This window comes from Sinohyriopsis cumingii, chromosome 2, assembly GCF_028554795.1.
Source record: "Sinohyriopsis cumingii isolate HCF-2022 chromosome 2, ASM2855479v2, whole genome shotgun sequence".
NCBI lineage: Eukaryota > Metazoa > Mollusca > Bivalvia > Unionida > Unionidae > Sinohyriopsis > Sinohyriopsis cumingii.
In genome coordinates this window covers 54,172,688-54,186,271 of record NC_142962.1, presented here as the reverse complement: position 1 = coordinate 54,186,271, position 13,584 = coordinate 54,172,688, and the positions used below count along the sequence as shown (strand labels likewise).

Genomic DNA, 13,584 nt, shown 5'->3' with positions numbered 1-13,584 from the left:
TTGAATAAAAAATGTTGTGTTTTGAAAAAAAATGCCTTTGTGGTTTGTTTAGCTATAAGAATGTTGGATTGATGCTCTTTCATTTCTTACTATCCCTCGCATGACACTCACTGAACGTTGCGGCTCGAAAACCGTGTGGGGGATGTTTTCCTTCACGTCCGCGCTTTGACTTTAAGAACCGGGGTTGTTTCCAGTCTAACCATCCATTGTCGACTCATCCTCCTAAGAAGATGTGTTCCAAACTAGCTAAACTCAACGAAGCCTACGTGAATTTGCATAGGGTCAGACACAGTCTGATACCGAAGCCGAAGAAATAGAGAATGTGAGAATGTTAAAAATCACTGAAGACCTGATAGAAGAGCTCTTCAGAGAAGAAATGAACAGGGAGAAAGAAGAATGGACGGAGAAGTACAGACTTCAGAGACAGCAGCAACAGCAGCAACAACAACAACAGCAGCAGCAGCAACCTGAAGCTGACAGAGGCTTTGTCGATTGTCGGATCGACACCAAAGAGTTCTTCTTCTCTTTTCGAAGAAGCAGACCTATCGCCAGAAAGTCTATCCTCAGAGGACATCGCATTCTTAGAAACTAAAAAAAGAATGCCATAGCAAACAAAAAAAAAAAAACAGCCCTTTTCAGGGCTACCCAATACTCTAGAAAAGAAATAACGATCGATTTGCCAATGTGTGTAGGTAGAGTAGTGTGAAAATAAACACTAACTCTTTTTTAAAAATGTGAGGGTATGTGTTTGTGTGTTTGTGTTTGTAAGTGCTTAAGTAAGTTGGTATGGATAGTAGATTAACATGATGTCTTTTTTTTTGGTGTTTGAGGTGTAAATTTGGGGTTAGATTGGATTGATTTGAGTATGTGGATAGTGTATTGAAGTGATTTATAAAAAATTTAAAAATAGTGATGGGTAGCATAAAAGAGTGAGTGAGTGTTTCTTTTAGGTCCGCGCGTTGTTGTTTTTTGGTTATGATCTAGGGAAGATCAATTTTACGTTTTTAGGGGATGTTTTCCATCACGTCCGCGCTTTCACTATAAATTGAAACTCGCTGGGCAGTCTAGCTACCCTTTTTGATTGTTCAACACAAGAATGAATAGCAGAATAAGCAAACTTCTTGAACTCCAGATACATCTGGAATATGTCAGGCGCCTGTTAAATGAACTGGCCGCGGAGGCTATAGTAGAAGAGGAAAGAATGAAGAACGAAGAGGAGGAGAGAAGACAGAGGGAAGAGGAGGAAAAGAAACTAGAAGAGAGGATGTCGTACAATATTCCCGAGACAGAGGATTGGGGTGTTGAAGCGAATCATCCTCCCTCTGCGCTCCCCAGAAGAAAGGTGAAAGGAGACTGGTGTAGAAGATGCGTGTGTGGCGCCAGGCCAGGAAGGTGCAACCATTAGATAGGTGCATCTGGAGTTAAAATAAACAGCCCTTTTAAGGGCTACCCAATACTCTAGAAAAGAAATAACTATCGATTTGCCAATGTGTGTGTGTGTGTGTGTGTGTGTAGGTAGAGTAGTGTGATTATAAACACTAACTCTTTTTTCATAGTGCGAGGGTATGTGTTTGTGTGTTGGTGCTTGTAAGAGCTAAGGTACGTTTGTGTGAATAGTAGATTATGGGTTTCTTTATTGTTTCTTAGCGTAGGTGAAGAGTATAGTTAGGGTTCTGTAAGCGCTCACGTACGATTGTGTGGATAGTAGATTATGGATTTTGTTTATTGTTTCTTAGCGCATGTGGAGAGTATAGTTAGGGTTTTGTAAGCGCTCACGTAAGATTGTGTGGATAGTAGATTATGGATTTTGTTTATTGTTTCTTAGCGTATGTGGAGAGTATGGTTAGGGTTTTGTAAGCGCTCACGTACGATTGTGTGGATAGTAGATTATGGATTTTGTTTTTTGTTTCTTAGCGTATGTGGAGAGTATAGTTAGGGTTTTATTATATGAAATGAAAAAGTAGGGGGATGTTTTCCTTCACGTCCGCGCTTTTCGTATAAGAACCCACAGTATTCGTCGTTCAAACCATTCTGCAAAGAATAAAAAAAGAAGATGGCTTCTAACCAAATGGACAAAATGGAAGAATTGCAAAACGTCCTCGACAATTTAGGAATGATAGAGCAAATGTTGGTTAACCTAAACGAGGATCACTATTCTTATAGTCCCCATCGAGTGAAGATGGAGATAAACAATTTACGAAAAATGAAGGTAATCATCAGTGATCTGTTGAAAGAAATAAAGGAGGAGAAGGAGGATGAAGAGGAAAGGATAAGGATGAGAGCATGGAATGAAAAAATTGAAAAAGAAGAAGAAAATGAAAAGAGGAAGAAAGAAGAGGAGGAAGACAAGAAGAAAGAAGAGCAGGAGAGAAAAAAGAAAGAAAAGAAGAGAAAGAGTGTTGGAGATAAAATAAGAACTTGGTGGAGAAAAAGAAGAAACTAGAAGCAGAAGAAGAAAACCCAAAGGCCCTTTTCAGGGCCAGCCATATTTCTCGAAAAGAGATAGCCTTTCCATTGCCTACCCCTTTTTAAAAAAAAATTTTAAAAAAAAAAAAAAAAATCCCATATTCAATTCCCCTTTGTCCCTAAACAACCCCCAAACTCTATTCCCCATGTTAAATTCCCCTTGTACGTATATCGGCCCACAATTTTTTTCCCATGTTAATTCCCCTTGTACGTATATTAACACACGATTTTTCGCCATGTTAAATTTCCATTGTACGTATATTCGCCCAGGGGTCTCCGTAATGCTAATTTCCATTGTACGTATAGTGACCCACTTAACTACTGCCGTGCCCAATGCTGTTCTTAACGTTTTGCTTATAAGCAGTCTTCTATGCAAATGTTTAGAAGTTGCTTCCTTTAGTTATTGAACTTCTATTGTCATTGATATTGATTAAATAAATATAAGAGAGACTAATTATTTAAACAAGAAACAGTTTTAAATAAAGAAAGTGTAACACTGCAAACACAGCATGGTTAACTGTTTGAACATAGCAGCTAACTTATTTCAACGAGTTGGAAAGGTAAACTAAGAGACATCAGGAACCGGCATGAATTAATTCAAGCGTTTAAATGAATTTAAAGTTCATCCAAGTCGTTATTATAACTTAATTAACAGTAATATCAACCATACAATTAATTATATACACCATTTATAACTTTCTCCTTTCCGCTGCTTCCTGTGACTACATTTTTCCATCAGTCATAGGTCCAGAAACATCTCATCATACCGACGAAAATCTGCCATTCAGGTTTTTAAACCGATGATCGCTGGTCTCTTTCTACGAAAGTTAATCGATCGGATCGGATCGGATCGATCGATTGATCGAGTGAGAGAGAGACTAGTCTGCTGCCTTACCAACGCACACAGTGATGGAGAACGATAGAGAGACGACGGTAGCGCGGCCTTCGGATATATTAATATTAAATTATATGTTTATTCTCTAATTAATAGTTTTGTAAAACATGAGGAAATAAATAAAATTACAGCATTAAATAGATTACACTACGTATATTCCTCCTTACATATAAATGTTCCGTATCATTGGTTGTTCTTGGCTATACATGGCGGCCAGTGAATCTGGCGGAGGAAGAACCCTGGAAAATCCCGGGAAGAACATCGACCCACGAGAAGCTACTGGAAAGTTTTCTCACGTACCCACGTTAGCCAAGCCTGAGACTCGAACCCACGCAGAGGTGAGATGGCAGTGATCCGGAACGGTGAGCGCTTTAGACCACTCGCCACTCCGGGCCCCGGTATCATTGGTACTGTGAACACTATTCAAAACTCAAGGACCGTTTACACCTAACGGTTACGAAGACACATGTTTTTGTAGGTTACTTTGTGCAAGTTCAGTTTTCTATTTTTCTCTCACTCTATATCCCCCAATTACCCTCCTTATGCATGAGAGAGAGAGAGAGAAGAGAGAGAGAGAGAGAGACAGACAGACAGACAGACAGATAGTGACACAATGATTTAGACGAAATTCTGCACCATGTTTAATTCATTTTGAAGATGGGGATTATTATTATTTTTATCATTATTTTATTTTAACGCTATTGATTAATCAGTGGAAATTCATCACAGAATATAGAAAATATAGATGCAATACCCTACTGTTAAAATATAACCTAACGTTGAACAAATATTTATATATGCGTATTAATGCGCCATGGGCGCATCACAATTTGATATATCTATCTATCTATCTATCTATCTATTATCTATCTATCTATCTATCTATCTATCTATCTATCTATCTATCTATCTATCTATCTGTCTGTCTGTCTGTCTGTCTATCTGTCTGTCTGTGTCTGCATTCGTTCAAACCAAAACGCAAAACATGTATATTCAAATACGAAAACAAAATTGGAACCATGTAGATAATGCAAGTTTTTAAAGAATATGTCTCGCTTCATATACCAAAGAGCAAGCCCAGTAGGCTCAGTCGTGAATACAAAATAACTTTTTTTTTCTATGAAATTTAACCGACAGCAAGGCAAGGCCCTAAACCCTGGTTTAGTATGCTTGAGGGCAGAGGAGATCTTGCGATAGGTCGTGTATCCTAAATTCACCATGCTTCTATGATCTATTGGCCTGGTAAGTCTAAGAGTTGCAAGGTGCTTTGTCTCAGCCAACTGTAAATTGAAAAGTCTAAGCAGGGGTGACGTTTGCTGGCATACACTTCCTAACATTGATCGATGGAAATTTCCATAGATGGAATAGTTTTTTTATGAACTCATTCTTACGCGTGACGTCACTGATTTAGTCACTGTTCTGCGAAATATTTTCCTATATGTGGTCTCCAACTTAATAATAGATCAAACATCGGAGACAATTGTTGCATGGGCAAAAGAACAGAAAATACACGAGTGTGGTGTATCGTAACACTTGTATAATATTGCTCGCGTTCCCAGATATTGCTAACAACTTTACAGAAAAACAAATATCACAAATATTGTGATAGACCAAAATTTCATAGATAAATCAGTCAGACATGAAATTCTTTAATAACGACTGGCACAAATTTTTTACTTTACACCGATGGAGTGTAATCTCCTGAAAATCGGCAAAATTCTTTATCATCATCCAAGTTTATATTTTTCTGCATCTTCATTAGTACAAAAAAAAATCTATACAGAAAGAGAAAACAGGGTAACAACAATATATCTGAGAGGATTCACAAATTGTAAAATACAGAAGATGAGCTTCAAAAACGGGGGGGGGGGGGGGGGGGGGCTGAACGAGATTTTATAACTTTTCTTTCTCATTTACACTTTGGTACACTTAGCTCAAATTAAATTTTTCAGCATCAATTAGCTGCGTCGAAAAACAGGAAACACTTCTCGAGTGTCTTGAATGATAAAGTGCACACAAAATATTAGATATAAGAACAAAGACTTGTGCCATATGCGAACACGTGTAAATGTCTTAAACTGTGGTCAGGAGAGAGAGAGAGAGAGAGAGAGAGAGTCCATCATGCATTCTTACGTGTTTCTTTTCGACAGCAGAACATTATACAGAATACTAAAATGACGAGACTGGCACCGGAAGTTATGGCAATGACGCTGGGGACAATGATCTGGCTAAATGTGTCGGCTGGTACTGTAAATCAAGAATAGGCTGGTTATGACTTTTCAGTTCTACAGACATTAAACTGACTATGTATATAATCACTGTCCAATGTGTTTATTCTCCCATTTTATACGTTCTTCTCTTTTGTGTCTTTCGTCATTTTCCTCTATGGTGTAATAGACCATTATTTTCTCCAGTTAGTTACACGAGTTACGTTCTTCGCAGTATGTCATGGGTCATTCGAGGTTAAAGTATAATGGTTCATTCAAATGCGACAAATTCAAACGAGAAACTACAAATGTATAAAATATGCGAAGACTCGGTCTGATTTCGTTATAGACAACAAAAAAAAGAGTGCATTTAATACAAGACATTCCGCTTATGACAACCTGTAATTGCCGAACGTTTGATTCCGAATGACGTTTGACATCGGAAGCTCTTCAATGCATAAAGAGTAAGTTTGGTAGTTATGAAGGTCAAAGTTTAGATCCATGTATTATGTATGCTATGTTATTATATGCTCATTTTTTCTCCGTTAACTTTACATTGTCAGAATCGTTCAGTATTTTACGATATGCTCACCTTTATATTGCACTCACGTGCAGGACATGTGTGTCCTCTAGTGTATTAGGATCTGCAAACAAATCATGAACATTAGTGTTGCAGACGCTTTACGTTTTGGTTGATTAAATTTGTTTCTGAAGGAACTAAAACAGATGTTTCGTGGACTGCCACATACCAGCTGCTTTACTGCATTCCGCGTTAAATTTTGTGATACAATGTTTCGGATTTTGGCGATAGACGCCAGATTTCATAAAATTACTGGGTACCTACAAGTGACATGCAATTGACAAGGCATAAACTGTCTCCTTTAGCTGGTAATAATAATGGCAAAAATATACTTAGTTTTACATCCTGAATTTCCTCAAAATGTATTTTCTTAGTTCTGGAAATCCGAATTACATGAGCCATGCCATGGGTTCTCAAGCTTGATTACACATTTCGAAACTGTACCGTAATTTCGACTATATTCCAATTGCAAATACATCCTCCTTACTGCACTAAAAATGAAATTATTTTCCATAGCGTCCTTCTGATAATTGAAACTGAATGACTTCATATCTTTCCCACATTATGATTTCAAACATTCAATGGCAAAACAGAAACACACTTGCAGATGTCAAATCGCTGCTCAGTTGCCGCTGAAATCCGATGTATTTCACGTAGAATTGGCACATAAATCCAGTCCATAATCACGAAAATCGTAGAAACGACAAAAATACCTAAATCTATTCATTCCAGATCAAATGGATTTTTTTTTCTTTTTTTTTGCAAATGCGCATTCATTCACCATAAGGCTCAAATTTTCAAATTTAAGTAGACCAAAACTCCATTTTCTTTCTTAAGTTATGTCTAGCTCGCGACTAAGTTCAAATTTATCTGGGCGGAGTTATGTGCGCAGTAATAATGTTTTTGTTGTATAATGATGATTCTGCGCTTGTGTATTTAGTTTGGAATACGGAATAAATTGTTTGTTTCGTGTAGTGTATTTTTACTTACATATCTAAGCCTTGGGTAGAATAAGAAAATGAGCATATAATAAAAAGGTTACTGCATTTGTATGTGAAAATATGAACTCGCTTTGTCTGATGGATATACTGCACTCCCAAGGTCGTGCAGTATTTCCATCCGAAAAACACGTTCATATTTTCCCGTACAAATGCAGTAACCTATAAATATGTTTAAACAGAGATAACAATATTCACGATTTAAATCTGTACTTCATTATTCTTTCTTTGCTCAATTGAATTTCTTACATAATATGTGTAATCAGAAAAAAATGAAAAGAAACGTTGAAGCTCTGGAGACAGGAAAAATAGTTTACGATACCGTCTTCACAGTTACATCCAGAGAAACCTTCAGGACAAATACATGTGTACGTGTTAGTATGGTCCTGGCATGTCGCTTTGTTTAAACATGGACTGGAAGCGCATTCATCTACATCTAGAACGAGAAAAGAGAAGGCAATACTTGACTTTTCTAATTTAAACGCAATTCATCATTATTATGTGTACTCTTTAATGACATGATGACTACTACAGATGCATCTTTTGCGGATCCCAGTCTCCAGGATTAGACCACTGGGTCCTACATTCTATGGTTGCTTTACGTCATCAATGAAACGGATTTTACTTGACATTTTTTGACACAAGCTGCTTTGTGTCCGTGAAACTTTCGAAGCACCACGAGTGAATCGGTGACAAAACAAATGTAGATCATTGAAACTTACTTAGTATGTTCGCGAGAATTTTGAAGCAATTTAAATTTTAAGACACAAGTTTTCGGATTACATATCAGGTACTCAGCTTTATCCTGTGATCAATGGCACCATTCTTCCTGCAACCATTCCTCATTCTAATTTTCTCCGTTGTATCATGTATGCTAGCATATCTTGAATTCACAAAAAGATGTCCAGTTGACCTGGGAATTCTTGGTTTGAGAATGTATTCATTTATTTAAATATTTTTTTCTTTACAATAAACTGTAATTTATATTATGTAATATAAATGGGTTTTTTTCAGTCATTTACCGGTGGCGTTGTAGAGCGTATTATAAAGTTTATACCCAATATATTACCTGAGAGTAGATGATGGATAATTATGGCTAAATATTAAAGGCCGAACTCTAGATGAAATTCAAATGATGGCGCGAAGATTCTGCACTTAACTGTCGTTAACTTCGAGATCTAGCTCGCAATTAAAATTGTAAATTACGCGACAAGTCCAAGATCTTTCATTCGGTTGACATTCTCAATCACCCGATTACTTCAAGATCTATCACTTCATTAACCTTCTCAATTGAGATATAACCTCAAGATATATCGTTTGATTAACCTTTTCAATCACGCGAAAACACCCAAGATACATCACTTGATTAACCGTCCCTACCACGCAATAGCTCTAAGATCTATCGCTTGATTGACGCGATCAATCGGTCGCATAAACATCTAATGCTGTAACTAGAATACATCCAAAACGAATTAATAATTTGGGCTAGCATTACTACGAGTTTTCGAAGTTTAAATGTATCATAATACAAAATTAGAAATTGTTTTCCAATAATCAAACATCCAAGTATCCTGTAAAAAATTGCATTTACACAAGTGAAAATACAAGAAGGCCAGGGCTTGCATGTCTAACCCACTATCATAGCATTGCTATAAAATATATGACCTCTCTCCTAAGGTCACAGGGGCGAGAGAGTGTGTTGGAGAATTGATTGGCATTGCTTCTTAATGATCTAAGCCAAGCATGAAGAAAATCCGAAAAGGAGTTTAGCAAATATAACCAATGAAAACCTCCAACAAAAATCTGTCTCGCATTTTCTTTGACGGTGTCGTTGATCCCAGAGCCCAAAGGGCTAGGAAGGGTGTCGTGGAATGAATTGTCTTAACTTCATAATGGGTGGCTGCAAGTATCAATCAATTCGTTTAGGAAAAATAAACAAACGAAGATCCTTAGACCAAAACCTTAACGTATACATGTCTTAACTGACTTTACGATCAAAGTGTCGATCTAGTATATCGTAGAATGAAGTGTCTTCGCTTAATAATGATTTTCGCCAAGTATGATGAGAATAAACGAGTTCAGGAAATATAAATATAAAAAATAACTATAACCTTAACGTAAAGTTTCTATGACTTACGACCTTGATCCCAAGGTAATAAGAACAGTACACATCTCGAACAATGAATTGTTACACCTTCATAATGATTCACGCCAAACACTATCAGAAGTTATCAAGTGGTGTAGTTTACGAGGTTATGCCACCAGAAAGGTGTTGTGTGGCGTTACTACTAACTGGGGGCTTGAATTCAGTATTTTGATCTTTTGGTTTTACTACATCTAAATGAGTAACAAACGTAGTCGTGAATTCTCGTGACCGTTTGCAATAATGATCAGTTTTTGATAATATAAATGCATACTTCGTTTCCCACTGAGAAACTCCACAATAAACCTTTATCGTGATATTCTTTATTTAGTTTTTGGGAGGGTGGGGAAGGCCAATATCAATTTTGCTGGGAATTAATATTGGTCACTGATAAAACCTGTTTTTAAACTAAATAACCTTAACCTAGAACATCATCAGCAATATCCCGATCCTCCCTGTAAATAATTCGAACCAGCAAAGAGAGAGAGAGAGGGAGAGGACGAAAGGTCTGTCGCAACGTTTATCTGCTTCCCATACAACCCCCATATACCCAATGAAACACGTGCAACTGAAGAAACTGGTCCCATGTAGACATGCACCACCATTCCAACAAGGACTACTTGCACATTCGCCACTATTTGAAAAATTAACAGTGGTGTGTGTGTGTGTGTGTGTGTGTGTGTGTGTGTGTGTGTTTGGATTTTTAACGTAGCTTTAGCAATTTTTAAGTCATATCGCTACCATGTTTGCAGTGTGGCAGTTTATAGTGACGCCTAGAACTGGGGCATCATTCTGCAGACATGTAGCATCATGCCCCTCCCAGTCATATTATCCTGACACCAGGCCGACCAGTCATAACACTAACCTCTTAATGCTGAGCGCCAAGCGAGACAGCTGTTAGTACCATTTTGACGACTCTTTGATTACCGACAGACATTAACCTATTTTAGTCTACGAAGCCCTATTGTATCAAGAAAACCACCGGACCCTCCGATCTGAACTGAAGAGAGTTCAGGTCAGCATAAAGGGCATCCAGCCCTCTTACCCTGCATGCATAAGTTCAAGCTATCAGGAAACATGATCTGTATGATAGTGACTTTAGCGAGGTGTAGGCTAGAGGTTCGAATGGATTCGAAATAAGCCAAGTTCAAGAAAAACAGGACTTGTTTCATCTGGAGACGAAGTGAGGGATATTGGTCGACTGAGATCAATATTGTCAAAAATATCCGAAAGATCTATATCCCTCCCAAAAAGACGTGTGCTATGATGCCGGAATGTGTCCAATAGCATGGGGTGGTAGCTCTTGGTAGCAATTGGGGCCAACTGTTTCTCCTCAAAGAGCTAGAGAAAAAGTCGGCTAGATGAGGGATAGAGGGACAATGTTATTAGTGTGGCGCCAGATACATGAAAACAAGCCACTTTCCCTAACTCAGAAGAATTCAGAGTGGAGGGTCTTTTTGCTCTCGACATTCTCTCCACAATCTAAGGTTTGAATTCTTTGTCTCTCGAGGCTGTCCTGGTAAGAGCTGAACGTGTAGAAGAAGAGGACGGTCCAGGCAGGGAAGGAGCACCCGGATGCTGGAGAACATTCGGTTTGGCCGGAATCTTCCTTTGTATATCTATCGCTAGAATGAGGCGATCGGCGACCCAGGACTTGTCACATCTGAGAGGGCTATCGGAATCATCTTGCCTTTCTGACCCCGTTAACTTCTGGATTATTTTCGGACTCAGCACCGTGGGGGGGGGGAGAATCCTCAAACCCCCTCCCAAATGAATGAAGTGCATCCACGGCCGAAGCTATTAGGTTTCTAACTGGAGAGGGGATAGTGAATAGCCTGTGATCCCACCTTATCAGCAAGTCGATGATCATTGGACCCCATCCTCCACTCCGGAAGTGTGCAATCTGAGTGAATACCTGCCGAGAATGTGTCTGATTTGTATGCTGATAGGGAGATTGTTGCAATAACGTAGAAATTACCAAATCAGGACAAACAGGTCAAGCGATCTGGTGCTCCCTGTTTAAGGACATAGGACACTACCACAGAGTTGAGGGTCTCCGAGTGGCCAAATGGTCTAAAGCGCTCACCGCTACGGATCACTGACATCTCACCTCTGTCTGCATGGGTTCGAGTCTCGGGTTCGGCCAATGTGGGTATGTGAGAAAGCTTGCAAGTAGTTTCTTGTAGGTCGGTGATTCTCTCCCGGCTTTTCCTAGATTCCTTCTATACCATTTATACTGGCCGCCATATATAGTTTATATTGTGCTGAAATGGTGTTCAACCATACAACAACACCCACAGAGTTGTCAGACATAGTTTGGACCGTTTTTGCCGCAGTCATCTTTTCAGAAATGAAAAGCGTTGATGACAGCCTTGATTTATATGATACTGTTGTGCAGAGGCCGTTCCCCTTGCTCCCACTTGTCGCTAATGATAGTGAAGGTCTACAACAGGAGGACAGCCCCCGCCTTACGCACTGGCGTTGGTACCTACCGTTATTTTCGTCAGGCGACTGGGTTGCCCCACTGACTGATCAATGGGTTTTGAAGATGGACGCCATTAATCTGGCATGGTTCGCATAAAAGAGACGGCCAAGCGGAAATAAATTTCCGCTGCCACATTCACGAAATCTCTCGCTGAAATCCAAGTCTTGTTGGAAATGGAATCGACGTATTCGACGATCCTGGAAACGCGAACACCAGGAAGCCGCACCAAATTCCGTTTGGCTAAGAACTCCATACCCAGATGAACAGATGGACATAGATCTGGGATGGACGGAAGTCTGACTTTTCCAGTTCACTAAAATACCTAGATGATCTTGAAAAGAAAGAAGAGCATTCCTGTCTTGGAGCAGGATAGAACTTAACATGTGTTTCTGTAGGAGTGTAAGCTGCCATCGCTGAAGATGACGTCGGCGAGAAGAGGGTGTTGACGCCATCCATAATCTGAGTAAAAGTCCAGGGGTTGGTGTTGAGGTCAAGGGGAAGAACGGTGAACTTTTAAACTCTGAGGCGCTAAGCAAAAGAAAAAGAAATGAGAAAATGTTTGTGATACTGGATGGATACATATGTGAAAAATAAGCGTAGGTCAGATTGAGACTGACGGCGTAATCATCCCATCGAAATGGAGAGGCAGATTGAACTCGCAGTCTCCATCTTGAATTGATTAAGGTAACTCCAGTCGATGGTAGGTTTCAAGTTGCTGTTTGTTTTCCGAAAAGAAACATCCCTGAATAAAACCCTGGGTATTGGGGCCATTGCACAAGCTCCGCAGCTTTTTTTATTTTTTATGAGCGATCGTATCTCCTGGTGTAGAAAGGCATCCTTCTCCCGATCTTCGAGTGCATTTGTGAAGAGTTGAGCGGAGGAGATGGACTAAAGAAACATAAAAATGGCTGCATTGTTGGGGGATGAGTTATACGACGTGTGGTCTGTACAGCAGTCAAGCTAAACACTATCGAAACCTGGCTGTGGCAAGAGGAAATAATGAATAAGAGTTATTGCCCTTTGTCTGTTGATACAGCTAGGGACAGACGAGTTTTCGTCTTTTAGTAGGGCTGGGTTTGCGGGGTAGTAGGCTAATATTCGTAACGTAATGTGATGGTGAACGTATTCGAAGGAGAAACTCTCCAATTCTTCCTTCTGTCTGATTCTAAAATCCTCAACCAAAGGTAACAAGGGAGAATTTGGTGAAAGTAGTGTACAAATTCTTGCGATTTTTCTCTCTCGCTAAATTCAAATTAAAATCATCATCTTGTGGAAGCATGACCGTGGCTTTCGTAGCTGTTATACCACTACCCAGTGTATCTACCTCAGACGCACCCAAATACATGGCATCCTCGTTTCAGTCATATTTAAGTTGTGTTCCATTGATCAACTGCGTAGGAACGCTCGCGCACCTAAAACTGCTCGTGAGGTCACGAATAGATGTTAGGAAGCTCAACTTAAGGTCTCTCCAACTTTGGCAGCACACTATACAAAACATTTTGAGACTGACACGTACACTCACGAAGTCGATCTATCTGGCATTATTCTACAGTTAGTTCCAAATAGTATCGTGAATTTTTCTTATCTGTAACTCACTATATTTTCAACTCAGCATTTTTAAATGAAGATAAAAGTACCTAATTTGTTTCAGAAGAAGTATTTAAAATAAATCAGGTACTTTTAGCTCCATTTACTATCGCTGACTTGAAAATTTACTGAGTTACAGATAACGCAAAAGCAATGCTATGTGGAAAGAACTATAGAAACTAACAACAAAGGCTACACACATAACTGGCTAAAAAAATCAAAA

General features: G+C 39.1%; 1 protein-coding gene across 1 annotated transcript in view; it reads right to left on the bottom strand.

Moving 5' to 3' along the window:
* Positions 1-13,584, bottom strand: part of LOC149804880 (uncharacterized) — a 58,326-nt gene that overhangs the window by 19,055 nt on the left and 25,687 nt on the right. Inside the window, exons 8-9 of the mRNA XM_089933345.1 lie at positions 7,469-7,582; positions 5,495-5,608 (exon numbers count right to left, since the gene is read on the bottom strand). Of these exons, the coding sequence (XP_089789471.1) occupies positions 5,495-5,608; positions 7,469-7,582 (228 nt within the window). The remainder of the gene's footprint in view (positions 1-5,494; positions 5,609-7,468; positions 7,583-13,584) is intronic.